This window comes from Pelophylax lessonae (genome assembly GCF_965119305.1).
Source record: "Pelophylax lessonae genome assembly, chromosome: 9".
NCBI lineage: Eukaryota > Metazoa > Chordata > Amphibia > Anura > Ranidae > Pelophylax > Pelophylax lessonae.
Genome location: NC_138776.1, coordinates 44,860,359 through 44,874,293, shown reverse-complemented (window position 1 = coordinate 44,874,293; position 13,935 = coordinate 44,860,359). Strand labels below are relative to the sequence as shown.

General features: G+C 42.2%; 1 protein-coding gene across 1 annotated transcript in view; it reads right to left on the bottom strand.

The window, feature by feature from the left end:
• SMC3 (structural maintenance of chromosomes 3) overlaps positions 1 to 13,935 on the bottom strand; it is a 118,259-nt gene that overhangs the window by 54,947 nt on the left and 49,377 nt on the right. The window contains exons 14-17 of the mRNA XM_082269120.1: positions 8,656 to 8,759; positions 4,753 to 4,852; positions 4,476 to 4,636; positions 2,881 to 3,022 (exon numbers count right to left, since the gene is read on the bottom strand). Coding sequence (XP_082125246.1) covers positions 2,881 to 3,022; positions 4,476 to 4,636; positions 4,753 to 4,852; positions 8,656 to 8,759 — 507 coding nt within the window. The remainder of the gene's footprint in view (positions 1 to 2,880; positions 3,023 to 4,475; positions 4,637 to 4,752; positions 4,853 to 8,655; positions 8,760 to 13,935) is intronic.

The window sequence follows — 13,935 nt, the reverse complement described above, 5'->3', positions numbered from 1 at the left end:
TGACAAAATGGCTAGAGATTCATGGCCATGACAGAAAGGTTTCAGAGGCTACTGCAACATGTGCAGGCACTTCTAGGTAGATTCTCTGTTTCAAACTATTTTATTGGAGAATTCAAATACAATACGTTTGATACACAGAATACAATGGAAGAAATGCAGTCGAAAAAAAAAATTGGTAACAGTGTAATAAACATCTGCAATTTCAGATAAACCGTGCCAGTTGGCTGACAAAGGGGGCGATAAAATAGGCGATCTAGAGGGAATGATGGTGGGTGAGGCCAACCCACAGGCACCCCATAAAGGGAGCTTGCTGTGCCTAGGTGGGGAGGTACAACCAGCAGTCAATCGTCTTACGGAGAGGGAATATTACAAAAGTTCTCAAGACCATGTGGGAAGAGATATCGGAAAGAGAGAACTTCACGGTCATGGACCAAGACAGGAGAGTCAAAGGTTGCAGGTGGCTGAAGAGAGGGGGCTCACCTAACTCATTAACCATAAAGCTGTATATAAAACAACAGGGGCCGATCGGGACTGGAACCTTTTAGGTGCTACTGCATGTGTATGCATAATGAAAGAGGACATGTAAGGAGACAGGAAATGAAGGAAGGAGGGTGATGAGAGGGGAGGAGTGGAAGGGGAAGGAAGGATAGATAGAGGGGGGGGGGGAGCGGGTACATAATAAGTAGATTCATTCAATGCTGAGTAATTTAGGGCATTAAAAGCGAGTTCTCAAAATTGGGGTGGGGATTAGAAAGTGGTCTACCCAAGGTTGCCAGAGTCTATCAAATTTCTCGATCTTGTCCGTCAAGACAGCGTCAATTTTGGCATGAATCATAGCATTGGTGATTGTGTTTTACTTCAGGTAAAAGGCAAGTGTGGGGATTTCCAAGCCTTTGCAATGGTTTGTTTAGCCGCTGTCGTGACCTGCAAGAATAGTCTGTGTCGAAATTTAGAGACGTTGTCTGGTTTCATATTCAAAAAAGCCAGAGTAGGGTCGGTTGTGATGGACGCTTCCATAAGGGTGGAGAGAATGTGGAAGATGGCCTGCCAAAAATTTTTGCACTATAGGACACGACCATCAGATATGCAAGTGTGTACCTGCGTCTGGGAAGCCCCGAAAGCATACTGCCGGATATGAGGGTAAGCATTTTGCGATGCGTGCAGGTACCAAGTTCACTTTGTAATTTGTTTCTGAAGCTACTACATTTCGTGAAGCCACCTTCGTCGTCTGCCAGATTTTGGACCAGTCTTTAGGATCTAGCGAGGTCTCTAAATTTCCCATTTAGTAGTGTAGGTTGGGGGGGGGGGGGGGGGGGGAAGTTCGGTTAGGGGAGTCGGTGAGTCTAGAGCAAATTAATGAAATAAGGTGTGTGGGTCATGAAGGCAAATGTGTTCAAAAGAGGTCAAAGTAGGCAAGGTAGAGTCAGTGCGGATGCATTGGGCCAGAAAGTGTTTTGCAGGTAGTGGAAAATTTCAGAGCTCGGCATGCTATATCAGTCGCAGAGTGTTGGAAAGGTTTGAAGGAGTTGAATGTTATTAGGGAATGTGCTCTAATAAGGCCTGCTGTCGCCCATCTGTGGAACGCAGATGGGGATTCCCAAGCTTGGGGGAAAGGACGGGTTATGTAGGAATTCTAGGTAGATTCTCAGAAGAAACAAGAGGCAATCTGTGCAAAAGAAAGCAGAATCTGCATATGTATAATAAGCAAATATGGCTGTATTTGTATCGAAAAATTACAGAAACCATAAGGAAAATTTATCAAAACTGGCATGGAAACCAATCAGCTTCTATCTTTCATTTTCAAAGCTTAACTGAAAAAGCTTATGATAGAAGCTGATTGATTGCCATGCACAGCTACTGCAGATTGTCTGCTCGAGTTTTGATACATTCCCCTCAATGTTTTTACAACATTAACATACACTAAAGTCAAGTACACACTAACAGTTTTTTTTTTAGTTCAACCCAGCGGGTTTTTGCGGTGGGCAAAAAAAACCACAGAAAACTGAAGAGCTCAGGTGGACCCGCTGTACTAATGATGCAATGTTAGTACAGCAATATCCCCTGCTAAGCTACTGTGTTCTGATAAGGGGGATGCCCTACCTGTTGGAACACACCGGTCAGCGCTCTCAGCCATTCATTGGATGCCGATCATCAGAAACTTTTCAGTCGTGCCCGTTTCGACAGAAGCCGACTAAGTGGCCGGCTTCTGTCGGACCTGCTGCCGTACACACAGGCCGAATGTCGGCCGGCTTCTATTGAACCGGCTGATGCTGCCCAACAACATTCATTCGTGTGTACCGGCCTTAAGGTTAAATTATAATAAACTAATTAAAGTCACACAAATAAAAAATTCCCTTTAATCCTGCATGTCTCTCATTGTGGACCCAAACAGTGAAAATCATGATGCATAAAAACAGGGAAAAATAAAAAAGGTCTATGGTCTTTTGTCTTAAGGGCCGTACGCACGATACGAAAAGTAAAATTTCGTCCGACGAACAATCTGCCAATTTTCGGATTGTTAGTATAGTGCTTTTCGACAGCCGATTACGAATTTTTGGACAACAAAATCTGGACGTGAACGCTATAAAATTTTTATCATACGCCAACACAACTTCCGATTTTCGTTTAATTAGTAAAGTTTTCATCCGAAAAAAAATCGTGAGAGACAGACTAGGCATGCTCAGAAATGAAAGAACACATACAAAACAATTCAACACATGACATCACTTCTGAAGTTGAATTCTGTCGTATGGGAATTTTCGTATGAAAGTAACCTCTTCACTTTCGATATGAGACTAGCATGCAACAAAAATCGGACGAAAGATCATTCGATCATCTAATCGTGTGTATGAGGCTTTAGTCAAGCCAACAATGACTCACATTGGTCTCTGGGTAGGCTGTGTCTCTAACATCCAACTTATTGAGCGGTAGGAAAGTAACTTCTCCAGGAAGATTCATCTTGTTAAACTCCATTAAGATCTTAGTGCTGACCTCATCTGAATCGACAATATGATAGAACAACCTGGGGGAGAGAACAGTTAAAACATTCTGGTGTTCATGAGCTTTGTATAGTTCATGCTGTTATAAGTCTTTTTCATCAATTTTGAAGTGATCTGTAACTGCATGTGGACAAAAAAATCAAGTGGAATTTCCCTCTTGCTCTCAGACTCCCTTTTTCAGAGACAGCAAAGGGTCTACCGTGGTTGGTATTCATAATTCCTGGATTGTATAATGAAATGCTGCAACTAAAAACAAATTGAACATATGTCCTAACAGCTTTTTAAATATCTGTGAAAGAAATTATGCTGGAGTGGACAGTTGCAACAAAAAGGCTCAAACACGTAATATGGGAGTCAGCGCTCCTGTGAATCAAGGCTTAGAGAAGAGTGTGGCTGGGGGGGGGGGGGGGTCATGGCCTCAAAAGTGCAAATGATTAAACAAAATCGGCGCTTTGATCATTTGCACTTTGTCACTTAAGGTGAAGAAACCAAATAGAATTGGCTGCTTTTTCTGCTTTATTCTATTCATTTCTATATATATTTTTTCATTTATCACACACATTGACCACACCTTAGAATCATACCACACCTTAGAATCATACCCCTCAGGTAGCGCATTGGTCCTCTGTTTCTATGGTCACAAAAGCGACATCCAGTCAGTGCGGATAACGAAGAATAAAACTAAATTACTGTGGTTGCCTGCTCTTTTTGACTCCTTCCACCCCACCCTGCATTCAGCTGCTGGGGAAGCAGGCAATACCTGGGCCATTATAGGGCACAACAGCTTGCAATATCACACGTTGACAATGGGTCTGAGAGCATGCTGTGCACTGGCATGGCATCCTGTTGTTTCCATTACAGAGGAAAGAACGCAAGCTATGCAGCCATGGTAAGGCAGAAGGTGTGGATCTGAGTGATGGACATTGGTAGCGATCACCAGGTAGTTTGCATTGGTAGCGATCACCAGGTAGTTTGCCAGCATTTGTAATTGAAAAAAGGTGATCTTTTTTCTAACAGTGGGCCTGAAGGAATGAGCTTGTGTTTTAGGGACACAAACCAAGGAATGGAACGCGAAAGCTAAACCACTGATATGACACATTTAGAGCTATACAATGCACCAGTAAGTACATATATTTATATTTGCTCAATAAAAGTAAGCTAATATGCGAGTGTGTCCCCGTTTAATGTTAGATGTTGTATGTGTCACATCTGGTGGCTTATTAAACGCACAATTTATCTATCCCATTAGGAAGGGAGACCTTGAATGAACCGTGCAGTCGTGGCTGCCCTTGTAAAAGACAGTTCCACCCAGCACAGTGCCCTTATGCTGTACTTTCATCGCCTCACTTCACTGGAATTTCATAATTATCTCTAATGAAGACAGAAGGCACTGCTGGGGAGGTTTAGGGGTTAGTTTACAGCCTTGCAAGTAAAGTTCATGGTAATGAAGACTGGGATGAAAAAAAAAAAAGTTACCTGTTCCCTGCTGTGACCTCCACACAAGTGTAAAAGGCAGGTTCACAGTCAAAATTATTCATGACGATGCCATGGTAGCCATTAATAACATGCTGATTAATTCCCTTCCTCCTAAAGTGCTCCAGAACTTTATTAATGCTGTCAATGCCGTTTAAAATTGCCTGTCAAAAGAAAATGGAGGTAACTTTACAAAACAAATATAAATGCCAGCAACAAAACACTCATTTTCCAAGACATCTATGCATAACATTCTTAGGCTAATTATTGAACATGTCACCTTTCCTGTGGCAGCCCGAAGCAGCTGCTGTTTCTTCTCCAGGTCCTCCCTCTTGGCTGCTAGGGCCTGCTGTTCTGCATTCTCCTCTCTCCACAAGTAACTGGGAAACAAGTAATATAAAGAGCCAAGTTCAGGTTTAAATGTCAACAACCTTATTTCTTGAGCAAAAGGCAACTAAAGTGTCTAATTTTTAGGACTTCCCCAAGGTCTCACTTCCTGTGCAGAGAGGTATAGCTCAAAAGAAAAGCAATGCTTTCGTTTAGTGTCTATCCTTCTAGGACAGGGGTCACAAACTGGTGGCCCTCCAGTTGTTGCGGAACTTTAAGTCCCATCATGCCTCTGCCTCTGGGAATCATGCTTGTTACTGTCAGATTTGCAATGCCTCATGGGAATTGTATTTCTGTAACGGCAGGAGGGCCACCAGTTTAAGATCCCTGTCCTAGGATAAAACCCCCAAAATTCTAGTTTTGCTAAAAGGAAACCTGCAATGACACAAAGAACACTCTGGATGCATTATTTTAGGTGGAGGAACACCAAGCACAAAATGTGCTCCTTCCGTAAAGTCACATACACTTTTATACTTGCTGTGTGGTCAGTTGTCCTCCCCCTCTGCTCCCCTTCTTCATCTAAGTGCAGTGGGAGGGGCTGAGATTCCCCTCTGGTGTATGCAAGCTAGAAGAGGGAGGACATGTGACCACACAGAAGAGCTGGGCAAAAAAGGTATTTAGCATAAAAAAAGGCCTTGCTGCCAGCCCCTCTTTCTTTCTCCTATCCTGCGCTGTATAATGGTTTGTAAGAAACAATGCCTCTAAATACCTTTTTGAGCAGGGTCTTTAGGTCTGTCATGTGACTCCCCGGCCGCTTTGATAACACAATCCAGGGCTACAGCAGGAGGAGCCAAGCTCTCCCTCTGAGGTGAACCGGGAGTCATGTGACTGCTGAGCTGGCCGCTCGGCTTCTCTTGCTGTAGCCCTGGATTGCGTTAGCAGCCGGGACAGACCTAAAGACACTTCTCAAAATGGTATTTAGAGGCATTGTTTCTTACAAGCATATAGACAATGCAGAATAGGAGCTTAAAAGAGAGAGGCTGGCAGTGACATTTGACTGGTTTATTATCAGCAGCAGGGGCAGGCACACACAGAGCTGACAGGCAGGGAGGGGGGAGAGCCGAGAGGAGAGCTACGGATGACAGAGGCACGCAGCCATGAATATTGTGGTCAGCAGAGCGGGGGATCACAGGATCAGCCAGATTTTTAACAGTTTCCAGAGGGGCAGGTTAGACAGCACAAGCACTGTGCCGTTTAACCTGCTATAAGGAAACAGGATCTCTATTTTTTTAGGGTAACAAACATGTTAATATGTTCCTAAAACAGAGGGGATCAAAGTATATAATTGATGTTACTTTACAACCACTTTACCAAGGGGAGGAGCAGCTGCAGCAAAATAATCAACCAAGGCAAGAAGGGAGGGACGGAGATAAGATCGGCTTCACACAGACTACAAACATGACAGAGAAGGGAAGAGGTGGAGATGCAGAGATGCTGAATCACACAGAGGGAGGGATGTAAACAAACCATGCTATCATGGCTCAGCAGACATGATAAGCGTGGTCAGATTACAGAGGGAAACACTGGAACAGGCAGGATCAACCAGGCATTGTACAACATGGAAAGATCAAATGACACTGCAAAAGCAATGTGCTATATATATATATATATATATATATATATATATATATATATATATATATATATATATCTTCTCGCCTTAAAGGAACAGGAACTTTTTTTTCTTTAAGGTTACAACCACTTTAAGTCTATACCCCAGTCAAGAAGCAGAAGCCTCCGCTCTAGTGTCCTATCAAGATTTGGAAAACATAAGTAGAACTGAGGTTTCTCTAGGGGAAGGAGCAGCTTTTCCACTTGAATGTTTGTCCTCCTTAGGGCAGGGCTACAACAGTGGAGATTTGTTATGTCACCCAATGAACAAGAAGAGAAGTGCAGTTTATGATCCCTCCATCTGAAAAGACTAGCAAGCAGCCTTCAAGAAAAGAATTCCACGGTTCATAAAAATAATACGGCTTTCTTTCCTGTGCTTTTCAATTGAGGGATAACGGAAGTCTTCAACCTTTGGGCTGTCTGTGTGGGTAAACAGAAAAAAAAAAAAAAAAGTGCACACACACACACACAAGAAAAAAAAATAAACAGAAAAAAACTGCCTGAAGGAGCTTACGCCAGAAGCTGGCCTCAGATGCAGTCTTAAAGGTCCACTTAGTAGAACTGAAAGAATGTGTGAACAGTAGACCAGGTAGCAGCCCTGCAAATCTAAGAAACAGTAGCCTGAGGGCAAAAAAAGAAACCCATTTGGAACTGATACGGAGGACGTTTTTGTGGTGTGAACTAGCTCCGACACTACAAACTGCAGCCACAACATTTGAGCCCAGGGCAAACAAACACGGGGAATAGGACTACACTAATGCCCAACTAAAAAAAAAAAAAAAATTTGAAAGTGTACAATACCTTTAAAAGCCGATTCACAATGGGAACGGACTACTTTAGCAAAAAAGGCAGATCGCCTAGTTTCAGTGAAGCATTTACTGCAGTATAAATATCAAAATGGTCAAATCAGACATATAATCTCTGCAGGACAGGGCACAGGAGAATACTTGTGGATTTGCAATCAGTCAGCAAATAACTAGGTGATTTGAGTCTGGCATGTCTGTGGTAAAAAAAACTCAATTGAAAAGGTGGTAGGACCCAGCCATACTCAATGGAACCAAACACATGACAGATTCTAGGAGCAGAGGGTGATATGATTCCAGGCAGATATAAGCACTGTTTGTAGGCATGCTGCAAGCAGCCCCAAAGCCGTTAGCAGAAAGTGAGCTAAAGGCAATCAGCAAAGCAAAAAACTGTCCCCTCCCTATCTAGAATCAGACATGAAGACAGACATGGACATAGAATAGACCTGCTTCAATCACGTGGTAGTAAGGCAACATGTGGTTTTAAGTAAAGTGGCAATACCTTACTTATGAGGCCCAGACAGCTTGCGGCAGGTGAGGGCTGGATGGCTGGAGGTGACCAAACCCAACGTAGGTGGGTAACAGAAATGAATCACAAATTGAATTCCCACTTGTCTCTTTGCAAGCAGGAGTACCAGCAAGGAAGAGGTTTCCTCAATGCTCTATGGCGGGAAAGAGTGTGGTGCAACATTCCACTTGCCAATGCCATCAGAGTTTAGTTCCACAGCGCAAACTAATTTCAGTGTGAAACTGGTAGGAATGGGAAATAAGGGATTGGCAACCCACGTAAATGAAGTAAGCTCCCAGTTATTATGGGAGTCTTCAGGGATGCCAGGGCAAGTGCTGAGGCAGTGGCTTTGATTCTGAAAAGTTTTCTAAAGCTAACTTATAGCAGAGCCTGGAAAGCACCTCACGCAGAACCGAAAGCTTTAAAAGTCGCTTTCATGCTATCCCTGCAATGTTCTTTTCAGCAGGGTCCAAACACGGTACTCCAGAAGTCAGGCTGAGGACGACTGCGCCAAAAGCTGTAAGATGCAATCAAAGGAGACAAAAGTTCAAGCAGCAACATAATGAAGAGCCTTGACTGAAGAAAAAATTGCTAGCAAAAAAGGTTAGTCTTTTAACACAGAAGAGAGGAAAAAAAGATGTCCATCCTATGTCACAAATACGGATCCTTGCTGACAGTAGTTGGGGTTATTCTGGGCTGGCCTACAGATATTTTTTTTTGGTTTGTCAGTGTCCATTGCGGTAGACGGCAGCATAACCCAAAAGTTAAAAACGTTCCCTTTCCTTTAATGATTAGAAACAAAATAATTTTTAACTTGTACACTGCCACTATATAGATGAAACTATTTTTGTTTAAATCAACACTAAAGCCTTACTTTCGCTCGCTTTGTAGCTCATCCTTCTTATTTTTCACCTCATAATATTTTTTATCCAGTTCTTCCACCCGAGCTTTCACTTCGTTCAGATCTTGATCTAGTTTCTAAGGAGCCAAAGTGAAAAGCAAATCATCATAAACATTAACATAGTGCACAAATATTCCCCATATTCCCAAATATCACTATGTGTGGGTTCCACATGAGGTTGTATGGTGAAGAAGACTTAGGGCACTTTCACACGGTCCGCCTCCGTAGGCGGATCCGTGTTGCTCAGCGGGGATCGATCCGCGATCCCAGCTGAGCCGGGCGGATGACAGCTCCTTCTCCGCTTGCAGAGCGGAGAGGGAGGTGTCTCAGCCCCCGCTGCCCTCTATGAGGGAACGGATGAGAGCGGACCGCTTGTCCGCTCTCATCAGATATGATCCGATCCGATTACTGAACGGATGGAAAAATAGGGTTTCCATCCGTCCAGATTTCAAGCACAGGATCGGAAGCGGATGGCAGCGGGTGTCAGCGGAGGGGTCTCCGCTGACACCCGCTGACCCATAGAGCTGCATGGAGGATCCGATCAGATCCGCCTAAAAAACTGACAGGCGGATCTGATCGGATCGCCCGTGTGAAAGAGCCCTTAAGCAGTTTAGAGAGTTAATTTCCTCCTGAACATGTTTGCAGTAATCTTCTAAAAGTATGACAAAAAGATAGAATAAAACAATATAAAAAATACACACACCATACAAGCACAGACCAGTACAAGTCAATGCCTTCCTCCTACACACCCAAAGTTCAAATTAAACTGATCATTGGAACAACCTACAAAATCTAACACTATTGACAGTAAAGATTTGCACCAGAGTTCTAGAAATGGGTGCATGCACTACTGATTTTTAGTCAGCCCACATTATCAGGAAAGAATGCAGCCACCCACTGAGATGTCTGCATGGCAATAAAATATGAAGAGGGTGTGTTCAGACAAGGAGGAAAGTTTTCTTTCTTGACTATCGCGTGTCAGCACAGTGGCCAGCATTCGGAGAGGTATGGCGTTTGCAAAAACGCCCTGTGTTTGTGTGGATTTTCTTGGAGCACTCTAGCTTTCCACACTCCAATGACATGTGGGTAGGTTAACTTGCGGTCTAAATTGGCCCTTGTATGCAAGATAGGACCTTAAAACTACAAGCCCCTTCAGGGCAGAGACTGATGTGAATATGCAATATGTAAAGGGCCGCATGAATAGATAAAGCTTTATAATGTAAATACCTGTATTAAAAAAAAAAATATTGTGCATGCCAAGGGTTTGCAGCTACCAGGATGCACGTGTAAAAGATTTTTTTTATGTTAAAGCGGAGCTTACCCCAAAAGGGGGAGTTTCGCTTTAAGGACTTGTTCCCCACTGCTCCTAAACAATTGGCACTTTTGAGGCGCGGGTACCAGATTTTGATAGGTGCCCGCTTCCCACTTCCGTTCCAAGCGTCACGGCGCTCGGCAATGGAATTTCTCCTTTTTTCCTCCACCTGTAGTCTTCAGGGACACAGACAGGTCCAAGAAGACTGCATCCACCACTCACAATGCGCAACGCAAGCGGTTCACAGCTGGGTGCCCAAAGTAAAGAGGCCGGTGACAGGGACCGAAGACAGCGGGTGAGACCGCCTGGGGTGAGCTCACTGCTGGATTCTGGGACCGGTGAGTGACTTTTTTTTAAAAACTCCTCTAAGCTTCGCCACCATGTGGGGTTTTTTTTTAACTTATAAACTACTATAACAGCCTGTACTCTCCCTTTAAGGCCCTTTCACACTAATACATTTTTACTAAAGCTGCGCTATTAAATCGTTAAAAAAAATAAAAAATAATAAATTGCGATCTCAATTCACCCACCCACCCCCCCCCCCCCATTGGTAAGGCTGGGAAATAACTATAAACACAATGTATCATTTTATTCTTTTAGATCAAAGGAATGAACTTCAGTCAGTAAAAGGAGTAAAATATATATATATATATATATATATATATATATATATATATATATATATATATATATATATATATTTTAGCAGATTAGCAGAGACCCTAGAAAATACAATTTTATTGAATTTTAATTTTTTCAATGCATTTAAAAAAAAAAAAAAAAAACTAAAACTGTAAAGTTAGCCCAATTCCTTTTGTAAAATGTGAAAGAATGTTACGACGAGAATCGTGATCTTTATTAAAAAAAGAAAAAAAAAATTTGCAATTCTCATTTTATCCAGAATCGTGCAGCGCTACATTTTACCTTACGAGAAGAAACACAAGGAAAAGGTTTCCCTTTAAATCCTATGGGACTTTTAACACTACTGTGTTATAGGTGCGGTGCATTTTGAAAAGTTCAGCATTTTGCATCAAAACGCAGCTTCCCATTGAAATGAATGGAAGTTGCAGTAAAGTTTTGGCCAAAATGCACCTCGATTTGTATTTCTAGTGCGTTTTTGAGTCACATGCCCCTTTGTCACAGGTGCAAGCAAACCAAAAATGCATCTGAAACACAGCAAAATTGTGGTAAAAACACATGCGGTTTTACTGCGATTTTGCTACAGAACAGTGTGAAAGGACCCTTAGAGAGACCCCCATTAACCAAAAAAAAAAAAAAGTAAAAGCACTGAAAAATCAAGTGCAATGTTCTTTCCATAAATTATTTTTTATTTACTTGTAGTGTGCCCGTTTTCCCAGTAAAGCTCCCTCCCTTCTTGCACATCATAGGCCTCTCCTCTTCTGTGGGTGTCTAATTACTGTGTGCTAGCCCAGCTCCTTTGCCCCCCAACATAAACCTTTATGTAGCAGGCAAAGAAAAGAGGAAAAATACAGAGCAACAGCTTTTAATTTGCTGGGGCTGCTGACATCACATTAAAGATGGTAGCGCCCAGCAGCAGTCTCAGGACTTTTGGAGGTTTAAACAAAGAAGGCTTTTACAGGTACATTTTGTAAAATAAGATGCGCTGTTTTTGACTGAAATTTTATCCTAAAAGTGATTAGTTAATACAGTAAACCCCCCTCCATTGTGGGGGTTACGTTCCGGACCCAGCCGCGAAAAGTGAAAATCCGTGAAATAGAAAAACCCTATTAAAATGCATTGTAGGCATTTTTTTTTACTGTCACTGTACGTGTAAAAGCATTTTAAGGTCTTTAAACACACTTTTATAACAATAGAAACTCATTTAAACACATAAAAGATACTGAGAGACATAGCAAGAGCTATGGAAAACACAAAAATATTTCATTTTTAATGATTTATATAGTAAAATAACATCACAAAAAAAAAAAAAAAAAAAAACGCAATATACCAGGACCGCAAAAACTGAACCGCGATGGAGCGGGGGTTTACTGTATATGCAATAAACAACGTGCAATAAGCACAATCAATCAATCGTGAATGTTCAAATTGCAAAGTGTCACTAGATAAGTAAAATTCTTGTTGCCTAGAACAGTTTAACAAGTGAATTACATCAAAAACAATTTTTTGGGTAATAAGTAGCCACGATCTGTTCACAAAAAATGACAAATAATAAACGGTGCAAAAAGCTTATAAATAGTCCATTAATCCACATTTCAATGCGTTTTAGTGAAAAGATGATGCTACAAACTTCCCACATGCAAATACAACAAACTGTAGTACAGCTGAAATAATCCACAATGGAAAGTGTGTTTCCCCTGTGCTCTATATGTGAAAATTGTCCGCTTACCAAATCAAATGATCCCACCAAGAGAATGGACTGAAATTTTCAGAGCCTCTATAGTAGGAGCACATATAAAAATGGATAGATTAGGGGAAGGTAAGCCTGAAGGGAGCCCACCCAAATTGAAGGCTCATCCTAGTCGATGCCTTCTGAGAGGAAACGCGTTGGATTGGAGCTAGCACAGTGATGTCAACTAACGCAGACTGCACTGCAGGTGGCCGTGCAAGATTTTATCCTATATTGCTCAAATTCATTGTCCTTGATGTAAGTGCAACTGTTTAATAAACCAGCTTTAGGGCTCTTTCACACGGGCGTTCCTTTTTTTTTGCCCGATCAGGTCCTTTTTTTTTTTTTTGTAACGGACACGGATGACACTTGTGTCATCCGGTCCGTATGTCCGTTTTTCATCCCATCCGTTTGCGGATGAAAAACTGACATAATGCATGTCTATGTAAATACGGATGTCTGCGGATGACACCACTGACATCCGTTTTTGCTTCCGTTCCGTTTTTTGAAAGGAAGAAAAAATAGGGTTCTCCTCCGTTCAAAAAAAACTGAACTGAACTGACAAAAAACGGATGTCAGAGGATGATCATCCGATGACATCCGTATTTACATAGAGATACATTATGTCAGTTTTTCATCCGCAAACGGATGGGATGAAAAACGGACATACGGAACGCCCGTGTGAAAGAGCCCTTATACGCATTAATGCACTATAAACGTTTTCCATTATCTTTTATAACATAATGTGATTAACGAGATTAAGGAGCACCATAAGCCGGGATACATTCCCTGGAGCTGGCTGACCACGTTGTCTTCAGAGGCGCTTCTACTCACACGCATATGATCTCTTGGTGGGATCATTGGATATTCAAGGAGTGTTTGATTGCAGCAGTTTTTTTATTTCACATATTTGCAGCTGAGTGCACCTTTTGGTATTGTTTCGTTTTACAGTTAAGATTATATGTGCACTTAAAAAGTAAACCCGCTGAAAAAAAATGTGAAAAAAAAAAACATGTAAAGACAAAAGGCATAATGAGCTAGTATGGATTGCATACTAGCTCATTATGAAGTACTTACCCAAAAACGAAGCCCCCGCAGTGCCGACAGGACGACCTACATGTTCGGCCCTCCTGCTTCCTGGATCGTGTCCTCTGGCCATTTGATTGGCCGGAGGTGCGATTACATTACTCTCGCGCATGCGCACGGGAGCCGCCGTTTACAGCACTGGGCTCTGAAGGAACGGCACAGGTGGCCGTTCCTTCAGAGCGCATCGGCTGCATGCACTGTAAATATCTCCTTAACGGTGCATGTTTAGGAGATATTTATAGTACCTATAGGCAAGCCTTAATATAAGCTTACCTAATAGGCAAGCCATAATATAAGGTTACCTATAGGTAAAAGTCTTTAAAGTGGGTTTACAGCCACTTTAATTTATGGTATGCATGTTTATGAGATTTTTGCTGAAATTGTCTGGTAAAAAGGGGTCCCTTAAAAGCTAAACTATGCATAACAGATAGGGAGGGCACCGTTTGGAAAGAACATTCTTGGTGTCAAGCCTGTTAGAAAGGCATAT